Source organism: Urocitellus parryii, chromosome 1 (assembly GCF_045843805.1).
Source record: "Urocitellus parryii isolate mUroPar1 chromosome 1, mUroPar1.hap1, whole genome shotgun sequence".
NCBI lineage: Eukaryota > Metazoa > Chordata > Mammalia > Rodentia > Sciuridae > Urocitellus > Urocitellus parryii.
In genome coordinates, this window is record NC_135531.1 from 204255327 (window position 1) to 204282014 (window position 26688).

The window sequence follows — 26688 nt, forward strand, 5'->3', positions numbered from 1 at the left end:
CTGCTGCTGTCCATGGCACCTCTACTAATGACCTGGTATCATGTGATTGTGGTCAGCCTGCTTTGTGAAAAACATCCAGTCCTCCTGGGCCAGGAGGAGCAGCAGATAGCACAGGAAAGTGCTGATCCTAGGACTGCAAAGCTGACAGGAAATGCTACTCGCCCCATACATTCAGCTACACAGAGACACCAATCTAGTGGCTTCCCAACGTGGGGACCCTGTTTCTGTGGATCTTAAAAACAAGATGAAATAAGCAGTCGGCAGCAATGCCAAACCAAACCAAGCAAACCCATCCAGAAGTCACTTAGGAATCGAGACTTTAGGTTTTCTCTGCCTAGTGTTTTCTCCAGGATTCTTTTAACTAGTCGTTGGCATTATTTCCTTCTCAAAACAATGAAACAGTTTCCATAATAAAATTCTAACTTTCTGTCAAACCAAGGTACTATTAGACTGGATTAGAACGCTATTTTTAGTCAGATCATTAAAAAATTCTCTGGTGAAATAGCTGCCTGTGGGAGAATTGCATAAATGTCTTTGAATTAGCCTCCACAGCTTTAGGGGTAGGGGAATTATTTCTCTGTGGGCTGAGTTAATACCAAGAGACCAAAATATGGCTATTCTATTGATGTTGGCAGTTAGTTAAGGATATGTACATGAAGGATGGGAAAGAGAAGAGTTTGTTAAAGTTTGGAAAGAAAATAGAACATTCGTTATTTATTAAGAATCTATCTCTTGTTGAACTTAACTAATTTTGAAAAAAATAAATAAATAGTGTTTAATTCAGCTTCACTGTGAAGATTAGGAGATTTTTCTAAGTTGTTTTCTAAACTCGTTAGTGTTCCTCTGGGCCATCTCATCCAGACCTATCTATTATTATAAAGTAGGTGGGAATGTGGAAGTGGTCCAAGGAGAAGATTTTTTTTAGGGAGTGGAGGTGGGGACACTTGTAGGTTGTTTGGACCCTGAAATAAAACATCTGGTGGTAGGAAGAGTGATTCAATGTTATAAACCCAAGGGTTCCAGTTTTAGCTTTATTTATTTTTCAATAACTGATTTCACTGACCTGGGAATTGTTGTCTGACATATAGACACATGATCAGGCCACGTGATATAACTTATTGATATAAAATTCTTTTTATCAAAGAATACAGTGTTGTGTTACAGTTTGCCTCAAAAAGACTCTATGTTGAAATCACAGGAAATGATAAAAGAGCTCCATCTTACATGAAGCTATTATTATTTACAAGGTTGCGTGCGTGAAATTGATGGGCAACTCTTTTAACTTGTGGTCGGATTTTGTTTTTTCAGACTACATTGACAACCACGCAGAGAGAGCTGAGCCAGCTACAAGAGCTTAGCAACCACCAGAAAAAGAGGGCTACTGAGATCCTGAATCTGCTGCTGAAGGATCTGGGGGAGATAGGTGGAATTATTGGCACCAATGACGTGAAGACTGTAAGTCAGCCCTTTTTTTAATTCTCTACCTCTTTTTCATAGTGTGGTTGTGAGTTAACAGCCTCTGCATATAATTCTTTTAAGCATCCAATGCTTAGCATCTACAAGGTGCTGAGAAATATTTGAATGAGTGAGTGTTGCCGTGAGGAGGATAACTTTTCAAATCTAGGGAAGGTCTTCAAATGGTAGTTGGCCTTATGCAAATTGGTTTATTCCTTAGACTTATTTGCCAATATCACAGAAGTTTGGAATCAAATAGCTTAAGCCACAGTTTTAATCTCAGAATAGTATTTCTCCTTTTCCATAAGAATCCACTGCAGTGAAAATTTTCCATCCAATCAGTATGAATTAGGAAATGTTTCAGGGAAAGTAATAGGATTCTAACCATGGTTTAAGAAATAAAACTGCATTTATTTATCCACACTATGAGAAGTCAGGAATCTTATTATTCAGTGTGATCTGGCCCCACTTCAGAACTACAGAATCAGAATTTAATGAGATTCTTTTGCTGATTAAGATTTGAGAAGCATATTTTGGTTCAGTGAAGTGGCTTGATAATGTCAAGAACTCAGTCTTTCTATTTCCTTTCTGCTTTCAGCTTGTTCCCTTTTCATACCCTTAGGATTTTGCATCATAGTAGCAAGATAGCTGCTATGGCACCCATCATTACGTCCTCACTCAACCACATCCCCAACAGGGTGGGCTGAAAAGCCTGATGACTTTCACCCAGGAAGGAAATAATCCCAGAAGCCCCCTGCACACTTTCCCTTATACCTCATTGGTCGGAATTGGATCACATGACTACCCCAAATCACAAGGCCAGGGAAGCTGGGAGATCAAGGAGAATGGGATTATACAATTGGTCTAAACCAAGCATCGCCCATCCCTTGGAGTTGGATACATTGGTGTTCCTGATGTCAATGGAGTAAAAGAGAGAGCCCATTATGATTATTAATTGAAAAAAACAGGATAGAGACACTAAATCAGCTTTATTGAGGTATAAATTACATAAAGTAAGCTTCACATATTTAAAGTGTACAGTTTGAGAAGTTTTGACAGGTACAGACTTGAAGCCATCACCAATCCTTAAGGGAATGAATGTATCTACTGGTCCCCAAAGCATGTGAGGCTGATGGTGGTCTGTTCTGTTTCGTTGATCTGTTTCGTTGCCAATACCACAACATGTTGATAATCATAGATTTAAAATAATACAGCACCTATGCAGAGTGCTCATTGATAAATATGTGTTGGTTTTATTGAGCTGGGGAATGATGTTATACCCCTGAGATTCCTCCTCACAAATCACTAAAATGGAATTTTTTGAGTTTAGCCATTTTATCTTTAAAAGGCTGAATTTCATGTCAAAATGCCTAGGGGGAACACTCTGGCTGTGAGACGGGATTGTTAAATACTAGAAAAGGCTCCCAAGATTAGTTTTCCATTTATAGACTATTTTTGGGAAACAGAAAGTTGCCCTTGGATGGTGGAACAGGTCTAGGCTTCGGGTATACAACCTCTGGTCAACGTCATTGTTTCTTAAACCTCTGTTGTAACTGACTGTTTCATGGATCCTTGTGAATGAACTAATTTTAGCACAGAATTTCCAGGTACTATAGGGTTAATCCTATTAAGTTCCAGTTTGGTGGTTTTATATTTGAGGATTTAATTTTTAGAACCATATGTTGGTGTTGAGCAATAAAATTCTGACATTGGGTTGATTAAATGGCCCTCACAATATGAAGGCAGAGTTGATTTATGAGAAGTTGGCGCCTGCTGCTGATAACGATAAAGGAAGGTATTTTTATGCTAAGTTCTAAAATAGAGCTGATGAAAATGCTAATGAAATCAAAGAGTGTCTGGGTGCTTTGGCATTAAAAAGAAAGTCCTTACCTTTGGGAATCTGAAATATGATTGAGATTATTTTTAAATACTCACTTGGATGCTTTGGAGATTATTTTTGGATTCCAGACATTGGATGCCCCAGTTAATTTCATTGATAACTCTTGCTTACAGACCGTTATGTTCTTAGTCCTCTTGGTTTTGTTTTTTCCTTATAATTATAGTTTAATCATTGGGGCAATGAGAGCTGACAGAGGCTGCATAACTTTGGGCAGGTTGCTGTGCTTCTCTGGCCTCTTGTTCCTAATTTGTAAAATGGTCAGATGAGCCCAGATAACCTCATAGATTGTGAGCTCAGACGTTACATGACTTCTGCACATACTGGTTAGGTTTATCATTATAGGTTCAGGTATTTTTCTTATTGGTTATGACTTTCAACTGACATGGTAGTTATTTTGACGTAGGAAAATAGGCTGATCAAGAATGTCTGTGTCAGTGATCTTTTATTTTCTTTCTAAGACCCTTCTCAGTTCTCACGATTCATTGCATCATGGTAGCAAGATAGCTGCTGTGGCGCCCATCATAGACTCAAAAGACTCAGGAGGTCTTTCCTGGTAGGGCTCTATGGTAGGAGAACAGATGGTGTGGGAATCTCCCTTGGCCCTCATTGCAGAATGTGACAGACCTGAACATCCAGGGAACCCAAAACAAAACAAAACAAACAAAAATAAAAACACTACCATATTTCCCTATGTCAGTGGTGTCTTGAAACATTTTCAGAGTCCAGGCAATGTATTTTGTCAGTGTAACAGGATGAGCCTAGTAAATGAAAAGGTGAGCCAGTGTTAATCATCCAGGTGTGTTAGCACCCACTATCTATGTTGCCGGGCATTTTTTTTTAAACCAAAGATGTCTAGGAGTCTAGACAGAAACTGAATAGAAAGATAAAATGATGTGTACAATTATTATGTTTCAATTAAAAATTTTAAAAGGAAGTGTTATACTTTGGATAGGATGTGTTCTTCAAAAAGTCCTGTTAATGTAGGAACTTTCAGAGTTTGTACAATGATTGGATGATGAGAACTGTAACCTAATCAGTCCATCCTAGTCTGAATGGACCGATTGGGTGGAAACTCTAGGCAGGTGGGGTATGGCTAGAGGTGGGTTACTAGGGGTGTACCCTGGAAGCAGGCCCATTCCCTGTGGCCTCTTCCCCACTCTCTTTCTGCTTCCTGACCCTTTTATGAACTAAGTAGCTTTCCTCTGCTGAGTCCTTTTGCCCTGACCTGCTGCCTCACCTTGGGCCCAGAACAATGGACTGAGATCTCTGAAATAAACTTTTCTTCCTCTAAGTTTTTCTTGTTGTGTATTTTGGTCACAGTGACACAAAAGCTGACTAAAACAGGAAGAAAGTGGAGGTACAGCAAATGAACTGTACTGGGTTGACCGCCTAATTTCTTTTTCCCACACTGACTTCTTTTAGTCTGGTTCTGAGAATGTGAATAATCACTTCGCTTCACTTTCACTTGGTCTAGAAATGGCAATACTTTCTCCCCTTGCATTGTCATTCCATGCTTGAGCGACTCAGGGTGGTTGTGGGGTTGACTAATTTCTAGGCAGGTAGAAGGGGCAGGTTCTACTTCCCATTTAACTTCACTATGGTGCAGTCTTTCTAGCTGGATTGGTCATTAGTACAGAACCATATAATCTAGTATATACTGCTGGGGGCATTGTCAGTCCTCGAGATAGTTAAAAATAATAGCATTTTAGCAGCAAACCCTGGTTTACTCTTTTTGAAATAATAGTGTGTTGGAATTACTGCAAACTCTTAAACACAAGCTTCTAAATATATGCCCTCTATAGTGGTAAGAAGCCTCATAGTTAAAAACCATTTGTTTGGGGTATTCTTTTGTCACATCAGGCATGGACTCAAAATCTCCTTTTAGATCTCCTCGGACAAGAGTAATCTTCAAAGTCTTGTTTGGGGAAAGAAATGTCCAGCTGTCAGTTGGCAGCAAGCCTATCATGTGTAGATATTTACTCTTCCCCAGCTTACCTGATATGTTAGTTAACTTTTTCTCTCTGTAACCAAAAGACTGGACAACAACAACTTATACAAGGAAAAGTTTACTTTGGGCTTTATTTCGGTTTCCTAGGTTCATGGCAGAAGTTGCAGTGGAGGAAAGAGGCTGAGCTCATGGCTGCCAGGAAACAGAGAGATTGAGGTGCCAAGGACAAAATATAAACCCCAAAGGCATGTCCCCAGGAACCTACTTCTTCCAGTGCGCTAGTCCTTTCAAATGATTAATCCACCAAGTGGACTATTCACAGCTATCATCATCTAATAAAATGTCATTTCCGATTATTCTTGCCTTATCTCACACATGAGCTTTAAGGGGGCACCTCATGCTACACGGTAACACCTGGGCACAGAAGACCAAGAGTCCTGTTTTGACAGACCCAGGGGATAAGAGGGGTTTGTTCTCTTCCCAGGATTCCCAGGTTGCTGGCTCAGCAGCATCTCCTGTCAGAAGCTAGTGTAGGGTCTGAGTCCCACCTGGAAGACACGATGTTCTGTGCCCGTCTACAGAGCCGGGCGATGCATAGGTACACCTGGCTGGGCTTTGGAAGATGTTCTGCATTCTTGTTCCATGCTGGGACATAGGCAGAAAAATAAAATTGAACTTAAATACTGTAGGCTTTTCTCACCTAGCATATCCAGGCTCTTGGATTATAAAGGAATGTAATGAGGGGTGGTGTTGGTATGCAAATCTTTGGCAGTTAGAAGTACAACTAGCTGAGCAAGAACTTCCATGAAGATAGAGTTACAACTGTTACTTGTAGATTTTAATCCTGTTAACGTAGATTCTGCCTTGTGTTGATTGATGTTGGCGGTGTCATTATTAAATACTGTATTGTTATTGATTTTTTGTTTTTTGGTACTGGGGATTGAATCCAGAGGCACTTTACCACTGAGCTATGTCCCCAGTCTTTTCTGAGACAAGGTCTTTCTGATTTGCCCAGATTGGCCTCAAACTTGCCATCCTCCCTCCTTAGCCTCTTGAGTAGCTGGGATTAGTGGCTTTTGCCAGTGCACCTGGTCTGTTGTTGAATTCTTATGGGAAGGCTGACACCAAGGTACAGGCACTCAGAACTGATTATTATATTTCATATTAGCTACTAATTTTCAGAGCTGATAACCAATTTCATTTTCCCATCTCGCAAACGTTCTACTTAAAAAGTAGATATGTACTGAATTAATGACAAGTGGGTGGTGAGAGTGTGCTGTGGAATATAAAAAAAAGCAAGCAAACAAACAACAACAACAACAATAAACAAAAAACAAACAACAAAAAAACATACCTGAGTCAGTCCTGAACCCAGTTGCAGCCAATGTTTACCTGCTGGATTCTGGATGGCATTGTCTTTTCTTGAGGTGCGAGGCTGCCCTCTGGTGGTTAAACAAAGTACAAACAGTTCTTGTTCATTTGGCCAATTGCCCTTCCAGACCTGTTTGCGTCTTAGCAGATGCAAATATCTTGCATGTCTATCTCAAATATCTTGCTACAACTTTTGTTTCCAATAGAAATTTGAAACTTAGAAAATATTCATCACGGGGGAATGCTGACTGTCAGAATCTTCTGTTCCAATGGTAAATTTCAACTGTTGTTCTCAGATTACTATCTGCTTGGCATGAAAAGAAGTTGATTGGTAGCCATGAAAAGTCATGCACAAAAACTTCAAGAGGAGACTTTAAAATGAATTCACATTGTCAAGGACTTTCTAGGAAGTCCTTTTCTGTCGTTGCTTATAGAAACATTGAAGGCATTAGACTACTTCTCTAACTGACTAAGCAAACTATGGAGAACATGATCAAAATTTTGATTTGTGTTTTTATTGACATTAAAGGTCATCTGTAGGAACATTGGGCCCCACTGTTATTATAGAGAGACAAGGTATAGGGCATTAAACAGAACACAGCACAGTTCTGAAGTTATCTCCTTTCTGAAACCTTCAGTGCCTTTTCTCCTGATGTCATCTCTTTTATCTTAAAGATCAGTCGTAATGAAAAACCTGGTTAACTGAGGATTATATTTAGCAGAGGTTTTCAATTGGATGCTTCACCTGAGGTCTCAGAGAACTTGGGGTTGAACGTGTAGTAGTTCTTTCCAGAGAACATTTTCAGCTTGCTCCATGATTAAAGATGCTTAGCCAGAAATCTATGGACATCTTTGAGCATCCATGGTCAGGATTCAGGGGATTCTGTGAGCCTCTGGAAACGGCAGTGATATTTGAGTGTGTTCCCTGCTGTGCTCAGCTGGCAGATGTGAATGGAGTCATTGAAGAGGAGTTCACCATGGCCCGCCTATACATCAGCAAGATGAAGTCAGAGGTCAAGTCCCTGGTGAACCGCAGCAAACAGCTTGAGAGTGCCCAGATGGATTCCAATAGGAAGATGAGCGCCAGTGAGCGGGAGCTGGCAGCCTGCCAGCTACTTATCTCCCAGGTAGGCCACCCTTTCCTCCTTATTTCACACCTGGTCCTCTTGAGATCTGCTCCCCTTCGTGCCCTTACTGGTGCTGATGGGACATAATGGTGACTGTTTATGCACTTTGCTTTACATAACCATGATCTCCCCAGGCAATGACAGCCCAGGACCCCAGTCCCTCCTCACCCCTCCCCCACCCTCCCCTGCCCCTTCCCCCACCCTCCCCTGCCCCTTCCCCCACTCCTCCTCCTTGCCAGAAATGATTAGCAAACTTTATTTCTTTTTAAAAATGCAGAATAACACCAGCAGCTTACAGTTAGTTAAGAGATTCAGTGACCCTTGACATATATTTTTACTTACAAAACGGTGACATGGCCACCATACCAGTTGTTCGGGTTTTAGGAACAAGAGGTTGCAACATCTGAAAAGAAGAAAAGGATAACAAATTGCAGTAGCAGGGACTATAGGAGCTGGCCCTGAAAGCAGTTTGGGTTTATTCTTAAAACTAGATTTCATTGTGTGAATCACATGAATCCCCTTGAGACTGTCCTCTTTTTAAAGGATGTATGTCTATATCTCCATCTATCTATAGATGGCTAGATAAGTAGGCATATATAATGTTTGGACAAGATTGGGTGGAATCTCTAAAACTCCTATCAAGCAATGCAAAATTCCTGAATCCTTTAGTCTCTGTAACATATATGATTTAAGATGGGAAAGCAGAAACTACTGCTGCTGATATTATTAATATTAATATAGTATCATGTAGCACTTCATCGAGTGTTTACTGTGTGCTGTACCCTGTGCTAAGCACTTCACATGATCTTCCTCACTTGATCTTCAAAAATTCCCTGGTAGGCAGGATTTATTATTGTTTCTCTTTTTCAGATAAGAAAACTGAGATTGAGATTAAATGTATTTTCAAACACAAATAGCTAGTAAATGGTGGTGGAGCTGGGGACTCTAACCAAAGTGTTTTGAACCCAAAGCCCACGTCTCAGGACTTTTCATTTGCTCAATGAGCAAGGCTACTTTTTGTCTTATTGGAAAGGCATTTTAGTTCTAGTAAGATAGTTTTAGAAAACAGTAACCTAGTTTCTTGGGCTGCCACTGATATCTGGGCTTGCCTTTGGGGGTTGAGGTTTCTCTGAGTGGTCCAGTTGTGTGTGACTCATGGCCTTATGCTAGGCACGAAAACGGCCAGTCATACCAACAAAGATTGGTGCCTCCAATAGTATTAAGAGACAGACAGAAGCATGCTTCATTCTGGTGTGCTTTTAAGCATAATAATATGTAATCATGGAAACATCTCCAACTCCTTGTCTGAATGGCTCCACCAGGTTCCATTTTATAACTAACATAATAGACAAAACTGTATTAGAAAAGATTTCTCAGTGCTAGTAGATGACAGTGAGGTTGATATGCTCATACATTGTTCATAAAAGTATAATTTGGTTTGTGCATTTGGAAAGTGCTCAGGAAATACAAAAACCATAAAAATGTAAGAATATTTTGGTCCAATAATTTTACTTCTACTAATTTTCATTGATAATGAAAATGAAGATTTTTCATTTCGTATGATATTAGCACTTCCTGATTAAAAATATTAAAAGCTATGCACAAGCTGTTTAATATAGCATTATTTTACATTAGAATCAAATAAATTACCCAACTATCTGTTGGTAGACTAATAACAAAGTTACATGGAAGAATATTATGCAGCTCCTATTATGAAAATCCATAAAACCTGCCATTTGGAAAGTATAATTATATAAAGTTAAGTGAAAATGAAAATGCTGAGTTATAGATCTTTGTTATGCTTTGCAACTTTGTAAAGTATATATGCCCCTACAGCTAACACTAGGACTATGAAAGGGAAATAGTTGATACATTAGAGTGGTTTCTGAGCAAAATTTATGCCACCTTTCCTGGATGCTATATATTTTTCTAATTTATAATTTTTATAATTATTTATCATCTCTTCTAAAAAGATATTTTTCATAATTTGTAAAAATGGAGAAGAAAAAATGGTAAACATTTGAGAATGGTGGCCCTCAAATTCAGTTTCTGGATCACTTCTGATAGCGACAGCATGTGCTTCAAGGCGTCCTGCCCCTAAACAGACTGGGCCAAGGCAAGGCCACAAGCAGAGGTCCCATAGCTTGCAGCCCAGCATTTTTTCTTTCCAGCTGGAAGTACCAGCTCCACGTCCAAGTCCCTTCTGTGCCCTCTGTGAACTGATCTAACCATTGGAAGTGTGTCAGCTGTACTCTGTGTAAATGGATGAGGATAAGTGTCCAGATCTCAGACTGACACTGATTTTAGTATAAAAGATCTGAGGCCAGAAGATTAGGATGTTTGGGGGTTATGTTTAGAAAGTTCTTTCTAGTAGCAAAATGCACAGTTTTCTGTTAGATGAAATGTTTGTACTCTGCTACCATTTACACAACCCTGAAAGTTCAGTCATTATTCGGTTCAAAAGGAAATGAAACTTGACACTTTTCGGATGCGCTCTAAAGACTCTGACAGAGTATTGGCAACTGAAATGCTACCATTCTTGTTTACATGCATCTTCTTCATCAAAATCTCTCCTTTAAAAATAACTGCTCCAGCTGAGGTGTGTTTTCTGGAGAAATTATGTCATGGAGATTGCCTGCAGGGTCCTCCTGCCTAAAGGTGAGCTCCTCAGATCCAGGTGCCTAGAAGTTACTATTCCTATTCAGTCAGTGAGCTCCCATTAACTCATTCATTTTTTCCCTTATTTATTTCCCTGATTTATTAAGCATATACTTTGTGCTTTCATGAAGCTAGCAAGTTAAAAAAAAAAGATAAGATAAATCATATAGCAGTAAGTCCTGGAAGAAGATGCTGGGGTCTAAGTAGTAAGGGAGTGAGCCAGGACAGTTTGTGCTGGGTGGGGGTTGGGGGTGGTATTGGGGAGAGAGAAGCTTCATAGAGAAACCATAAAATGCAAAGTCCCTGGCGCAGGAGTCAGTGTGTTTGAAGGATTTAAAAGATCTAACGTTTGAAGATGGAATCCAGAGGGCATGTTCAAAGAATAAGGCTTTCAGAGCTGTGCCCCTTTCCTAATTCCTTCCTCTCCAGCACACTTTTCTTTTGTTGTGGTGCTGGAGATTAAACCCAGGGCCTGGTGGGTGACAGGCGAGTGCTCTGCCATTGAGCTCACCCCCAGCCCTCCTACCCTCTTTTCCACGGGGAGGAACACCAGGGTGGACTTTGGCCTCCATGTTAGGTGAATGACAGGAGGGAGAGGGCCATGAGTAGCGTCTGTGGGGCATGAAGCAGAGAAGCACCTGGAAGAAATGGTACTGTCCTGGTCCTCGATTCCAAATCCCGGCAATGGGCAGAACATGTGTCGTTTAGTGTTGGAACTCAGAAAAGAGACATCAGAAACTCCTCCGTAGCTTCTCATCAGACAGTCGCAGGCAAGCCCGGAGCAGTGCTTGCTAGGCGTTCACTCTTCCTTTTGATCTATTTTCTTGTTTACAGCACGAAGCCAAGATCAAATCTCTGACAGACTACATGCAGAACATGGAACAGAAGAGGAGGCAGCTGGAGGAGTCCCAGGACTCGCTCAGCGAAGAGCTGGCCAAGCTCCGAGCCCAAGGTAAATATTTGACGACTTTGCAGGTGTCAAATGCTTGGCTTCCATCAGACAGTCTCTCGTTGGCTGGAGTCATGGTGTTTAGTTTTGCTCAATTAGAGTGTTTCTAGTTCTACTGAAAACAATAGCATCACGAAAGAAAAAGAAAAAATGGGGAAACCTGTGGAAGTGTACCCCCACTCCAAATCTGCCTGTCTTCTATTCTTCCTCATTCTGCCCAGTTGCCCAATCCAGAATATTCTCTGCCTCCGCTGCTCTCAGCCCCCGACAGTCACCAAGGCCTGTCCCTTCAACTTGCCAGGTGTCCCTCTGGCTCTGCTGATTTCTGTCTTCACTGCCACTGTCCAGGATAACTAAGGATTGTGGCTACCTCTGTCTACTAAGGGCCCCTATTCGTCAGTCTGAGCTAGCCACTGTGCTGCATCCCCGGGATGATTTAAAATAAAATTTTGTCTTGTGCCTGAATCTGTTCATCTCACCCTTCCACAGTATTTGTTGCTCTTAATGTAAAAAGAAGAACTTGCACCATGGCTAACCTGGTGCTCTCTCTGCCCTTGAATGAGCTCTTCCCTTGGACAGGTGTAGGAAGCACTTTGTAAACATGAATACATAGGAGAAATTCAAGGGTGGCTGCCTGAATGTATGCATTGTACGATGTGAGACCAAACCCACATATTGCAGGTTGCAATGAAAATTATTAGTCTTTTTAGAAAGTGATTTGGATAATCTTAAATTTTTTATTAGTACATTATGATTACACATACTGGTGGAATTCACAGTTGTAACATTTCTTCATACCTTTTGATCCTCAAACCTTAAATATTCATTGCAGACTTTTAGATCAGAAAAGAAAGAAAGAAAAGGAAAGGGAAAAAAAAAAAAAAGAAAAAGAAGCCACCTAAATGTTTAACAGTTAAATAAACTCTAATAGGACATTGTTTCCACACCGGAGATGAACTCCATGAGATGTGCCAGTGTTGATGATGCAATGGTAAAGGTCACTTGCACTGGGCACAGTGGTGCAAACCTATAATCCCAGCGGCTCGGGGCAGGCAGAGACAGGAGGATCGTGAGTTCAAAGCCAGTGTCAGCAATTTAGTGAGGCCCTAAGCAACTCAGTGAGACCCTGTCTCTAAATAAAATACAAAATAGGACTGAGGGGATGTGGCTCAGTGGTTGAGGACCCCGAGTACAATCCCCGGTCCCCCTCCACCAAAAAAAAAAAAAAAATCATTTGCAAAATATTATCTATGTTGTGGTTATAACTGTTTAAAACAAATGGATGTGTGTGTTTCTAATAATTAATATTTAACAAAAATGGTTTTGTCAGGGTAGTAGAATTGGAGATGATTTTATCCCTTTTTATTTAAGTTGTGGTTGGGCAGTTATGGGCTCAGTAAATGTATTTTCTCTCAAATGCAAAGGCAGACTCATAAAAGAAAGAGGGCATCCCTACTCTGCTGTAACCTGGTAACATTTTCTTTATGTGGTAGTGAATGTGGTAGGAAGTAGAGTTGGCCACCAAAAACTGGACATGGAAAACATTTGTCCTCTTTATTCATGGTTTCTGCAGTAATGCCATTGAATAGAAGTGAGACCTGAACTAAAGTGGAAAAAAATAGAGAGAAATCATGCACTAGATGTCAGTGTCTTAAATAATTTTACCTTGGGCCCCCCAGTAACCCCCCACTCCCCACTGCACCACGCCCTCAGGGTCCCATTGACCAGGAATACTGAGACTAGAGGGCCACACAACACCCCGCCCCCCAGTGGGCCTCCTTATTAATCTTGGAAATATTATGTTATATTCCTACTTCCCTTATTCTCACCCTTCGGTTGTTTTTCTGCTCCAGATTCGTAGAAAATAAACAGTTTACCCAGGGGAGGTAAATGAGCTCTTTCTGGAATTCTACCAGTGGCATGAATCCAAACGCCACCTAACACTCACAGGGTGCTTTATAATCTGTAGAAAGCATTTATGTATGTGACCTCAGGGGCTGTGTGCAGAGCCCAGGTGGGAACAAGCCTTCCAAGGTGTGAGGTGATTAGAGGCAGCTGCAATGGGGGCGTCCTGCTTCCAGTTAGCACCCCCACCCCCACCCCATTGATGGCTGCTTTCTCCAGGGCTCTGATTCAGACACCCTGTGGGAGGGGTCAGCCTTGGCTCCAGCCAGGACTCCCTTATGGAGAGGTTATTTTCTTTTTGCCATGGTTGTAATTAGTGATATAATCTGATATTTTACTCTGTTGCCATTTTTCCGTGCTTGTGTGTGTGTTTTAATTTTTTTCTTTTTGGTGTGAGACCTACTTGTTAAATCTTAAATCATCATTTAAAATTCAAAACAGAAAAAATGCACGAAGTCAGTTTCCAGGATAAGGAAAAGGAACACCTGACGCGGCTGCAGGATGCTGAGGAGATGAAGGTGTGTATAGCTGTCCCTCCCACTAAGCCTGGCGAGCATTGGGTGCATTTGGACTGCGTTTTTTTTGTTCTAGAAAAGTCTGTCCCCTTCAGACCTGTGCATGGCAATTGTGTGTGTGTGTGGGGGGGGGGCACTGCTGGACATTCAGAGCCATTCTCAGTGTGGGCTGGTGCAGGTACAAGATGACCCCGGGACTACCCAGGACCTCAGGTCTGTAGAGGATGGTTATGTTGCAGTCCTGCCTTGGTCTCCCCCATTCCTGATGGAGAGAAGTCACTGCATGGGCACATTATTGTTGGGGTTCACTTCTGAAGAAGGGTTCACCTTTCCTTTAAGTGATAGAAAACCTCTCCCCTTAATCTTTGTAAAGAAACATTCCAAATTTGAATTTCCATCTTAAACATGCTGATCTTTATTGGACATATTTGAATCAGAAAAGGAAAATGTTAAGAAAAATGACTAGGAAATAAGACTTTTGAGTAAATAAAATGAAATGTGAGAAGAAATAGAATGTAGGTTCATTTTAGGCAAACTCTGAGCCTCATCGAGCAAAAGCCCACACACAATTGAAGCAATGCCCAGAACGTGGCCCTGCTCCAGCCAACAGAATAAAATTATGCCTGATCTTCCTGAGCCCCTCTCCTGTTTTCAGAGGCTTTGGTGGAAAAGTCTCCCCCAAACATCACCATAAATCTGCAGTGGACAGTGTGTGTGGGTGGGGGGGGGGGAAGGGGGCGGTGTCATTTTGATTTGACTGGTGAGGAAGTGCAGCCCACACAGATTACCTAGCTTGTCTGAGGCCACTCAAGTAATAAGAGGTCAAGGCCTTCTGACTGACCTGGCTAGAGAAGCCATGTAACCCAGGTGAGCTGTAGAAGATCAAGGGAGAACTTTTTATTTATTTAATACTGGGGAGGAACCCAGGGGCACTTTATCACTGAGCTGTCTCCCTGGCCTCCCCCTACTCCCCCCCCTTTTTTTTTTTTATTTTGAGACAGATTCTCCCTAAGTTGCTGAGGCTGACTTTGGACTTGCATCCTTCCTGCCTCAGCCTCCCCAGTCTTTGGGATTACAGGTGTGCTTCACTGCACCCAGCTGAGAATTTTCTCTTTAACCAGTGGATTAATTTGTTCCCAGGACCCACTTGGTTTGATTATAGATCCCTGGGCTTTGTTGTCCCAATATAGCAAGGTCAGGTCCTGGAGGCACAAGAGCCAGAAACACCCTTACTTTGGGGATCTAAGATCCAAGGGAGGTAGACGTGGTTCCAGGGCTTGTCACAGAGTGGGCTGAGTGCCAACAAGTGAATGACATATTTCTCCTGGCCTGGCTGCAGAAGGCGCTGGAGCAGCAGATGGAGAGCCACCGGGAAGCTCACCAGAAGCAGCTGTCCAGACTTCGAGATGAAATTGAGGAGAAGCAGAAGATCATTGATGAGATTCGGGAGTGAGTTAGGGCTTGTGGGCTGTGGGGGAGGGAGGGTGCCTTGCTCTGTCCTCTTGGGCCAATTGGGAAGGACATGGCTTTTAGCCAGGGGCTTGTCTCTCCTCGCCCGTGGGCTCTGTGCTCTGCCCTTGACACAGTGGCCTGGGCATGCTGCTTTGAGGTCTGTTCTCCCATCTGGAGCCGAGCTTCCTAGGGCTCTGGTGGGGCAGATGGTGGGCAGGCCAGTCTGCCCCTCCTATCACCACACCCCCAGGGATAGGACCACATTGTTGGTAACTCAGCTGGGCAGATGCATGCCCCAGGAAATGGGAAGACTCTCTGTATGGAAGTACGGAAGTATCAGAACAACCCCCAACAAAAAACTCCAATAAAACTCAATAAAGCAACCCCAATACAAACTCATCCTGACCTAGGGGTTCTCATAGGTTAATAAGCTCTCCGAGAAGACAGCACATGCTGTCTCCTCTGCCGAGCACATACCTGCCCTCTCAGCTGCAGCTTCCTGGACCCATGCTGTTACGTATCTGCTTGGCCAAGGTGCCCATGAGTTGTGGCACCACCACCAGGATGGCCTCATTGCTGTTTCACTGGGGACACCACCCCATGGCCAGCTGCACTCCTGCCTTGTCAGAGCCCATGGGGAGCCCCCTGCGCCATATGCCTTTCCATCTTCCTCCCTTACCTTCCCCCTCATCCGCAACACAGAAGTCACCCAGCCAGAAGGTGCCTTTGGGGTCCTGTCCTGAGGGCTCTTATTTGCAGAGTGGATCCTCTCCACAGTCTTTGAACAAACCCCTTTGCAGAAAAATGCTTTTGAATGCTCCAAACAAAAAGCCATAGGGTTACAAAGAAAACAACTATATTACGTACAGTTCCGTCCACTGCCCCACACCCCTCCCCCTTAAAGTTTCCCTCGCCATCCATTTTCTGTAGATAAAGAAAGGAGTTCTATATGGGAAGCAAGGTTAAATTATTTACTTAAGGTCACATTGCTAAATAGGAGTCAGGCTGAAGTTAAGAGTTTAATTCTCCAGACTACTGATCCAAATCTCTTTTCAGCATCTGCGAGCTGCTTGTGCGGAGCATTTGCATGTTAGGAGAGGAGAATGGTAACTGACACAGTCTAAATGACTCCAGCGCTCTGCACATGGGCCACCTAAGGGAAGCGCTCAGCAACCTCTCTCCCCTTCTCCTCTGGGCCACCCCCATGCTGTCACTCACGTTGTGCTTGTCTCATGTTCATTATTCTGATTAATCACCCTCAAAATGATCAGCTGGAAGAGGGGGCTCTGGAGAGGGAAGGAAGACGAGAAGGAAGGAGGGAGGGTGGGTGAGTGAGTAGGTGGGGGCTTCCGGGTTTTGCCTTGCAAATAGCCTCTGGGCTTTCCTTTATGTGGTGTCTAATCTGTTCCCCTAGTCGCCTGGGTCTGCCCATACAAAAGGCTTTATAAGCACTGGGCTGATGTAAAGGCTGACCCAATGCCCCCAACCAGATGGCAGATTTCCGTCTGCTACAAAGCCCTGAGTCTCCACTCTTCATAATTCCTCTCTCTGAACCTCCCTCAAGGATGCCACAGACTCAGCCAGGCATTTGGACCTGGGTGATGTCTTCGGAGAGCTCGTTGGAGAGGAGGAAGGTCGAAATGTCCACTCGAGGTTGTCCACGTGTGCCTGCCCTCTGCAGTCTACCAAGCCACATTCGTCTAAGGGGGCTTTCTTTCTGTTTTAAAATATCAGCCATCTTCCAATGTCATTATTTTTTTCCCTGCAGCTCCTGCACACAAGCAAATTATAAATACATCCTCAAAGCCCTTGTCTCATGCTTTCTAGATGCTTTCCAGAAATTAGTTTTCACTTGGGTAGGGAGGAAGCTGCGAGGCAGTTCTCTGATCCCTCAAAATCCTCCCGAACCGCTGCCTCTGTGGCACAGAGCTAATGGGGTTGGAACAGAACCACAGTTTAGCCAGATGACTCAGAATTTCAGACTGACTTGTAATATATTGCTTTTTACCTCTCAATTTCAGTTTGAATCAGAAACTGCAACTGGAACAGGAGAAGCTCAGTTCTGATTATAACAAGCTGAAAATAGAGGACCAGGAGAGAGAAATGAAACTGGAAAAGCTCCTGTGAGTACCTTTCAAATACTTCCTGTTTGCCCTCATGCCTGGGAGGTCTTAACAACCCTGCCTCTGTGATTCAGATGCCCAGATACTCAGGTTAATTTAGAAACAGAATGGCTATTTGTGTGCTGTTGGTTTGTTTTCCTGATTTATCTGTAGATGCAAATAGCATCTGCCTAATTTCAATTCCCCTTTCCCCAAAAGGTTTATGATTCCTTTTTTGTTGTTCAGGTTGCTCAATGATAAACGGGAACAAGCCAGAGAGGACCTCAAGGGCCTGGAGGAGACTGTGGTGAGTCAAGACCTTCCAAACTCATTTCTGTCTCAAAAACCAGGCTCATTTGTGATATGTTGAATTGTTTATTCTAAAATTTTATCTTATGTGCCTTTCTTGTATATCATTTTAGACTAAAGCATTCTGTGGAGAAGTAGTATTTTTACAATTTATTCCCCAGCTCTTCAGAGAATTAATCAATCAATCATCAATCAATGTATCCTTAGAGCTATAACCTTGAAGCCCCTGAATAAGAATTAAACTGAATTGCAAATCAATACCTGCAAGTTCATAGCCTCTACACTTTGTGATTTACTTCTCTTCAACTCTCAACAGATGTTTATTGAGCTCCTACTAAGTGCTGGCATTCTTATAGGTGCTCAGATATACCACATAGCTGTGTGTGGTGGCACATACCTGTAATCCCAGTCTTGGAAGACTGAGGCAGGAGGATTGCAAGTTTGAGGACAGCAAGACCCTCAGCAATTTAGTGATATTCTTTCTCAAAATAAAAATTAAAAAGGGCTAGAGATATAACTCAGTGGTAAAGCACCCTTAGGTTCAATCCCCAGTAACAAAAAGAAACAAAAAACAAGATAAGATCCCTGCCCTCGGGAAGCTTGCCTTTAGCTGGAAGAGACACAAGAAACAAAGAAGCAAATCATGTCCAGCACCCCCAGGGGAGGTTTCACTTGACACAATTTACCCTGGTGGACCACAGTCTGAAACACACTGCAGAGCCTGAGGAGTCAAGATATTCACATAATGTTCATTACAAGTATTATTGTAGCTGTTCCATTTAGAAAGTGCAGAGGGTGGGGGTTAGAGGAGGCACCTTGAGAAGGGAGCTTTTGAGCAGGTGAAGAAGTGAGCCATGTGGCGTGTCTGGGGGACAGCCTTCCAAGCAGAGGCAACAGCTTATGCCAAGGCCCGGAGGTGGCCCATGCCAGGCATGTGGAAGACCAGCAGGACCTGGTCATTGTGGCTGAGACTAAGTGAAGGCAAAGCAAAGAGGAAAAGGCCAGAGTGGGTGCAGGCCAGGGAGGGCCTTGAGACCTGTAGGGTTGTGGGTAGAGACAGGAGCGGCAGACCCCACTTCCCTTTAGGGGGTTATGACTTGAAATCCCCATTGGTTTCCTCTGTCCTGCATCTGGTTTCCTCTGTGGGCTTCCTCTCCTCTGGCCAGCTTTTGCTGCTCTGCAGGCACCTCAGAGTGAGCGCTGGTCTTGCCCCACAGCCTGCGTTCCTACATCAGCTCCGTTTGCTGAAACACGCTAGGACTTGCTCAGGGCGCAGCAACAAAGGCTGTCCAGATGTTGTCCTTGCTGCTCCCATTGCTTTGCCAGTGGACCTGGCTAGGACCAAGCCCACCCCACGACCTGGTGACCCCAAGCTGCGGGCTGACAGTAGCCCATATCTGGCTTTGCTCTGAGTCCTTGGTTGGAATTTGTTGTCCCTCAAAGCCAGGTGGAGGCATGGGCACGCAGCCATTTGGGAGGGAAGGGGGCTGTGGGTGCTGAAGGAAGCTGCGAAGTCTGCAGGGAGGGCGGCCTCAGGGAGCCTGAAACAGAGCCACCTCTACGTCTGCTTTACCAGAGAAGTGATGCCCGGAATTAAGGATAATTATAGAAATTCAGGAAAATATTGAGCTTTACAATTTTACTATATTCCCACTAGCCAGAGAGGGGGAATGCTTCAGGGTGCCTCTGCCTTCACCCGCACCAGCCCTCGCCCTCGCCCTCACCTTCATACGGTGTCTCTTACCTCTTCTATCTCCCTCCCACCCATATCTTGCTCACGCACTTGTGTACACACGTCATGACACACTCACCTGTGTTCGGCACACACCATACTCCTGCAGTCACACCACACAAGTACTTCAGGTACTCACACGGCACACACACATGCATTGGTGCGTAAATGGCTACTCTTGCTCACTCACACGTGCCTCCTCACACTCACCCCAATCACACCAGGCTCATTCACACACCGGAAGTGCCAGCATCCTCTCCTGCTCCCCTATTCCTGAGTGTGATGGAGATACTTAGCAAGTTCTCCTGCATTCTTTGATGTTGGGCTGTCTACACTGATGTGTCTCCCTCACTGGTCCCTCATGTCCACTTGGTCCTATCCCCACACACCCACACCTCACACTCCTCTGGATCTACCTGCACACACACACTCTCACAGGCTGCTCCTGACTTGCACACGTCCAGCCCACTAAGGGCATTTCCTCTGACACAATATGGTGGCTCCTCCGCTTCTCCTTCACTAACCCCCTGCCTGACACACTCTAATTCCAAGGTTGGAATCCTATGTCCTGTGCTGGCTTAGACCCGTGCTTTCCCTCAGCCATAAGTGTTCCTCAGTGCCAGCCCTGCTGTCCTCGGCTACATGTGCCTTCTGGTGCAGGCCTGCTCTGTCTCCTTGGGTGTTTGGGAGTAGGCAGGGATGAGCCTCCACCTAGGAGTTGGTCTGGAAAGCCCACTGCTGAGTACCACAGTGGCAAAGGCCAGCCGGCCATCAAGGGGTCCCTGGGGTCCAGGCAGCACCCTGCCTCAAAAGTAGCCTGGACTTTAGGAATGGACCCTCCCCATCACCACATGTTACATTGGTTCCTGCTCTAGTCCCTCCCTGACCTCTGTGATAGGAAGCTGAGCCATGAGCCTTCACATGGAGGGCAGGGCAGCAGCCTATGATGGGAAGAGATTGGAGGAAGTGAGTCTGGAAGTGGGGACATGATAATGAATGTGATGAGGAACAGCATTCGCTGCAGGAAGCCAAATGATAGTTGCCTAAGCACAGAGTGCATGAATAGAACTATTTTAAATGTTTTAAAATGCTTCTCCCAAAGTGTTTAATTTTGAGCCCACGTAAAAACAAGAGAAAGATGCCACACTCAGGATTCTATATTAAAATTTGGTACTTACATATTTTCTCATTTTCCTTGGTAGGATGGTACTTCTTATGGAAAAATATTAACTTGTGATTACATTTCAGTCTAATATAATCACCATTGAAGCAGAGGGACAGCTGGTAGGGTGGCTGCAGGCATTGAGGGGTCTTGGGGCTGAGCCCCCTCTGGCAGCGGTGTGGGATAGCACATGAGCATGATGGGTAGCACTGTTCTGCACCCCTGCACGGATAGAGGGGTGGCTCAGCCTCAGACAGGTACTGTGGCACATTATTCATAATAACAGATCCATTTGGCTTCCTGCAGAAAGTAATTTACCTCATCTGAGGTTGCAATTGACTTCAGGTGCTTCTTATTTCAACACAGAAGTGGAACTAGTAACTAAGACCTTAAGTTAACAGAAAACCTTTATTCCAAAAAGCTTAGTGTTTCCATAGCTTTGTGGCTTGCTTTATTCTTTTCTTTCTTTCTTTTTTTTTTTTTTTTTTTGTGTGTGTGTTTGTATAAGCTGCATCCATTGACATTCTATGGTAAAGTAGGTCAATTTAGATGAATTGAAATGCTTATATTGAAAAGTTTCTCCCCTCCTTCCCTAAAAGGAAAACATTTTTCAAGGAACTAGCATATCTCTTGTAGTAAATGCATGAGAATTGAACAGAAAGAACTATTTCATCTTCTGATTTTGCTAGCAAAGATCACCAGGCTTGGTTCAGTCCTCATCTCAGCAATGTTAATTCCCAAGGTTCATTTATAGAAAATAATCCAAAATGAAGGGAAAAAAATGCCCCCAAGAAGTTTATTGTGGTGTGATTTGCAACAATAGCAAAAGGGAATTATAAAACCTAATGAAGAAGTGGGTCTTATGATATGAAATGACACATCAATAAATTCATTTTAATATTTATTGAGAACTTACTATGTGTGAGTAAATATTTTTAAGATTTCTGTAAGAACTGTCTCATTTAGTCTGGACACCAGGGTAATAAGGCAACCACTGTTCTTTCCCCATATTTTTTATTGGCTCATTATAGTTGTACATAACAGTGGGATTTGTTGATATGTATTTGCACATGCTCACAGTATCAAAATACAATTTGTTCAATATCATTTCCCAGTATTTCCCTTTCCCCTCTCCTTCCCCTACCCCCTGGTCCCTGTCCCTTGCTGATCCTCCTTTGATTTTCATGAGATCCCAAATCCCAACAACTTTCTTTCCCTTTTTTCTCTCTAGCTTCTACATATGAAAGGAAACATTTGACCTTTAACCTTCTTAGTTTGACTTTTTTTTTTTTGCTTAATATAGTAGTCTCGACTGCTATCCATTTTCCTGCAAATGACATAATTTTATTTTTCTTTATGGTTGAATAGAACTTTGTTGTGTAAAAATGCCAGATTTTCTTTATCCATTCATCCATTGCTGGACACCTAGCTGGGTAGTTTGGCTATTGTGAATTGTGCTCCCATAAACATGGGTATGCATGGATCACTATAGTTTGATGACTTTAATTCTTTAGGATAAATACTGAGGAGTGGTATAGCTGGCTCATGTGGTGGTTCCATGACTAGTCTTTTGAGGAATCTCTATCCAGTTTTCCATAGTGGTCGTACTAATTTACCATCCCACCAACCGTGTAAAAATGTTTCTTTTTCTCCACATCCTCTCCAAAATTTATTATTGGTATTCTTGATGATTGCCATTCTGATTGGAGTGAGATGAAATCTCAGTATAGTTTTGCTTTGCATTTCCCTAATTGCTAATGATGAACATTTTGTTGGCCATTTGTATTTTTACTTTTGAGAAGTATCTGTTTTGGTCATTTGCCTATTTTTTAATTGGGTTATTTGGTCTTTTGGTGCTGCTATTTTTTTGAGCTCTTCATGTATTCTGGATATTCATCCTCTGCCAGAAGAGTAGCTAGCAAAGATTTTCTCGCATTCTGTAGGCTCTCTATGTCTTGTTTCCTTTGCTGTGCAGAAGCTTTTTAATTTGAGACCATCCCTTTTATTGACTCTTGGCATTATTTCCTGAGTTGTAAGTCCTAATGAGAAGCTGTTGCTTGAGCCTCTATGTTGGAGTGGGAAACCTCATGTTACAAATAAGAAAACCAAGGCACAGAGAGTCTAGATAACTTTCCTAGGGTCACACAGGTGGAAAGTCCAAGAGCTGCCTCACCCATGAGCTCATTGATATAAACCAAACACACACGTGAACTTGGGCCAGAGAGGATGCAGAGACATGGAAAATACCAGTCAGTCTGGGTGAGGGAAATTGGGACTTTTAATTTAAACTTGTTGGTATTATATATAATGTTTACATGATAAATAAAAAGAAAACAAAAGGAAAAGGGAATCCATTTTGATGCAACGCAGCCAACTAGGAATTTTTGTGAGCAAACTTTAAATTTTTGTGGTTGAGAAACAAATGGTTCCACCGAGAAGGGAGCAAAGGAGCAGGTTTATATTCTAGTGTATGATTTGTCGTCTGGACTCCCAGCTTCTGCACCATCAGGGGTTCCTGATGCCAACCTGGGTCAAGGATACAGTGTGGTGTGGTATGGTGGACAAGTCCTCAGAGGTACAGTAGCATGGACGGGCTCAAAAGACAGGTTGGAGACAGGTGGGGGTGTAGCGCAAGAGTGTGGGTGAAGTACCACAAAGAAAAAAAATGTTGGCAATGTCTGTGTTTATTGACCTGGTGCAAATGTGTCATAAATTGAATGTGTCCCTTCACTGAAGTGGCATTTTAAAATTTTTCTCTTCTAGTCTAGAGAACTGCAGACTCTTCATAATCTCCGTAAGCTCTTCGTCCAGGATCTGACCACCCGAGTGAAAAAAGTGAGTTCTATTTTTTTTTCCTGAATGGTTCTGAGAAGAAAATAAAAGACGGCGAGGAAGAATCATTTTCAGTTGAAATATCACTTGCTTAAATTGGGGCTGGTTGTGCTTAAAAATTAATTACTTCATGCCAGAGAATGTTATTAAAAGAATGCGCTAGAGGCAAAAATTACTTGGGAACATTTTCCCATCTGATTTTTCCTTCTTACTAAAAGGAAATCATCATGCTTTCCCTGGCCTTCATTTCAAATGAACATATATTTATTTGGTTCCTGCTGCATGAAGGCCACTGTGCTTGGTGCAGGAAAATCCAGAGTGGGCTTGGCGTCCAACAGCATTGCCCTGCAGCCCGGAGATGGCGAGAGCCTCCTGCTTGGATATCACGAGGCTTTTGGGGACTAGGTCAAAGTTTGCGACTGTCTTATTTACATTCCCCAGCAATCATATAATTGGTGCTTAGTACTCCTGTTTTGCAGATGTGGAAATAGGCTCAGATGTTAAATAACTTGCCCAAGATTGTACCCTTGGGAAAAGCAGCATTAGGTGAGGATCCAGATCTGCGGACTCTCTGCACCTGAGTTTCTTTGATCTCATGCTGCAAACTGATCTTGGGGAAATTCCATATTGATGACTCCCCAGGGAAGCTTGCAGAAGTTTAATGAGGAATATGAGGTGGAGACAGCCAGGGGTCATTTTCAACATATTTAGAAGGAGGCAATGAGGAGTATTGGACCATAGCAGAAGCATGGCAGGATTGAAAGACAGTATAAAGGAATGAGTGTGTGTGTGTGTGTGTGTGTGTGTGTGTGTGTGTGTGTGTGTGTAACTATGTATGCATGTTTGTGCATACATATTTGTCTATGTGAAGAATCAAAGGGAAGGAGGTCCAATATAGTAAAATGAGGAGGCAGGTAATAGAACCAGGTCTGAGAGGTACAGAATTAACAACATGGATGCATATACTAGGCCTGGTAAGGAAAAGGGACTCGTCTTCCTAGAGGGAGGTGTGGAGAATCAGGCTAGAAGCATTTGCAGATAACTCTGTGACACAGTGGAAAGAACTAGAACCCCATGATTTGGATCCTCAGTTAATGTGGGAGCTCGGTTCTTGGTGGAGAAGGAGGAAAGAGAATGGGGAGTCCAAGAAGATTAGAAGGGTCAGGCAGCTGTAGAGAGCATTTGCTAGGTATAGATAAACAGGTGGCTGAGCAGTGGTGTGAGTGTCCAGCTGAGGGGCAGAGCATGGGTGGCATACTGCCTGATAGCATAGTTGAAGTGAGTTTAGAATCTTGGAAATGCAAATACAGACAGAAGGAGAGAGTGATGGGAGCTTTCAAGGCTTGATTGGCAGTAGTCAAGTAGGTAGAGGGGTGCACCATGATTATCATCAACAAAATACGTATGCCCATGGAACCTGGGCCAGGTAGGAGAGTGAGGCCTGTGCAGAGGTGATAGACTAGAGATGGGGCAGGCACCTGCCCAGAGCTGAGGACAAGGACTGAAAAGACAACAGTCTTGGAAGTCTGTTGCAAGCTCTGACCATAGGAGGCTCTGTCCAGAGGGAGGGTTAAGAGCTTGAGATCCGACTTCCCTGACTTCATGATGAAACTCTCTAGGAATAGCCTATGGTCAAGCCTGCAGTTTTCAATGTATGATCCTCTGGCCAGCAGTGTCAGCAGCACCTGGGAACTTGTTTAACTACACAAATTCTTAGACCCCATCCCAGATCCACAGAATCAGAGACTGGAGGCAGGGCCCAGCAGTCTGTTTTAACTAAACCTCTTCCTAGGATTCTGATGCAGGCTCAATGTGAGAAGCCCTGTGATAGCCTGAAGAGATGGTCATAAAGCCATCACCCTTAGAAAAAGGACAGTGATGTCATTTATAATCACATGAAGCAGACACGCTCTGTGATTTTGAAGGCTAGAATGTGTCTGCACACGCATCTCCCATTTCATCTGTGCTACTCTGTTTGCCAGGAGGGCGATGTTTTTGCCAATTTCAAGATCTGATAAATTTCAAGGATTTACCCAGCACCTAGATGCTGTGACTAAGTTTGAGACTGACTCACTGAGGAGTTGCGTAGCGTTGGAAGCTGAAAGGACAGGCAGAGGCCATTGGGACTTCCTAGTGGGCATAGAGGTTTGCTTACAAGCTTGGTGACTTAACCCATCCTGTGGTTGAAGCAAATTTGAGCCTTGGATTTATGCCTTCACACTGGTTCTTAATAAGTTTTGGAACATTTTTCTTTTGAAAAGAAAAATCTCTATTTCCCTACCTGAAGGGAGAGATATAGTTCCTTTAAAAAAAAAATCACCTGCAACTTTTGAAAGCAGACCCAAAGGGCTTCCCCCCACCCCACCCCCGGCCCCCACCTTCTAAAAAACAGCTCCTTCTCAGATCAGTCACGTTTGGTGTAAATCAAGGATATTAATTGGGAAGTTTGTTCAGTCAAAACTTTTAGAGCTTCTCTTTATATTTGCTTTCAGGCTACTCTCAGTGGGATTGGGGTTTCTTCCTTTTAAGAAGGTTTTAAATGCATGATGCACATTATATTGGGGTGGAGGGAGGGTGGTGTGACAGGCCACCTCGCTGACTGCTCAGTGTTGACACAGAGTGTAGAGCTGGACAGTGACGATGGAGGGGGCAGTGCTGCTCAGAAGCAGAAAATTTCCTTCTTGGAGAACAACCTGGAGCAGCTCACCAAGGTGCACAAGCAGGTAGGAGAGTTCCGCCAGCTCCCTCTGCTTCCCTCGCTTTTTTGGAAAGCAGCCTGACCAGGTTGGCCACCGCATCATCAGAGAAGGCTCTGATGTTGAAGATAAAAGGAGGAGGAGCCCACTGGAAGGTCTTTAAGAATCCTTTAGTCTTTGATGGGTTTGGTGGCCTGGGGAGGCCAGAGGATCACTTGAGCCCAGGAGTTCCAGATGAGCTGGGTACCATCAGGAGCCTCTGTCTTAAAAAAAAAAAAGAAAGAAAGAAGAAGAAATCCAAAATCCTTCAGTCCTCAGTGACTTTCTTTATATATGAAAGATTTAAGTTGATTGAGACCAGAATAGAGAATTGAGGGGGAGTGCCCTAGGATTTGAGAAGTTGGATGTTCAGAGTCTTGTTTCTTCATCCCCCTTCCACTACAACCTTGGATGCCACCTGACCTTGGAGTCTCTCATAATGCCTCTGAGGCCCCTCTGTGGCCCCGAAGGCCCCAAGGAATGTCAAGTGGATCCACTGAGCTGGTTCAAGGCTCTTATTTTTACGACTCTGTTTC

At 43.3% G+C, this 26688-nt stretch overlaps 1 protein-coding gene across 1 annotated transcript in view; it reads left to right on the forward strand.

Annotated features, from left to right (window-relative positions):
• The window catches only part of Kif5c (kinesin family member 5C), a 136468-nt gene that overhangs the window by 107067 nt on the left and 2713 nt on the right, over positions 1-26688 (forward strand). Inside the window, exons 15-23 of the mRNA XM_026389134.2 lie at positions 1309-1455; positions 7613-7801; positions 11294-11411; positions 13755-13831; positions 15168-15277; positions 17302-17403; positions 17629-17689; positions 23349-23420; positions 26036-26140. Coding sequence (XP_026244919.1) covers positions 1309-1455; positions 7613-7801; positions 11294-11411; positions 13755-13831; positions 15168-15277; positions 17302-17403; positions 17629-17689; positions 23349-23420; positions 26036-26140 — 981 coding nt within the window. The remainder of the gene's footprint in view (positions 1-1308; positions 1456-7612; positions 7802-11293; positions 11412-13754; positions 13832-15167; positions 15278-17301; positions 17404-17628; positions 17690-23348; positions 23421-26035; positions 26141-26688) is intronic.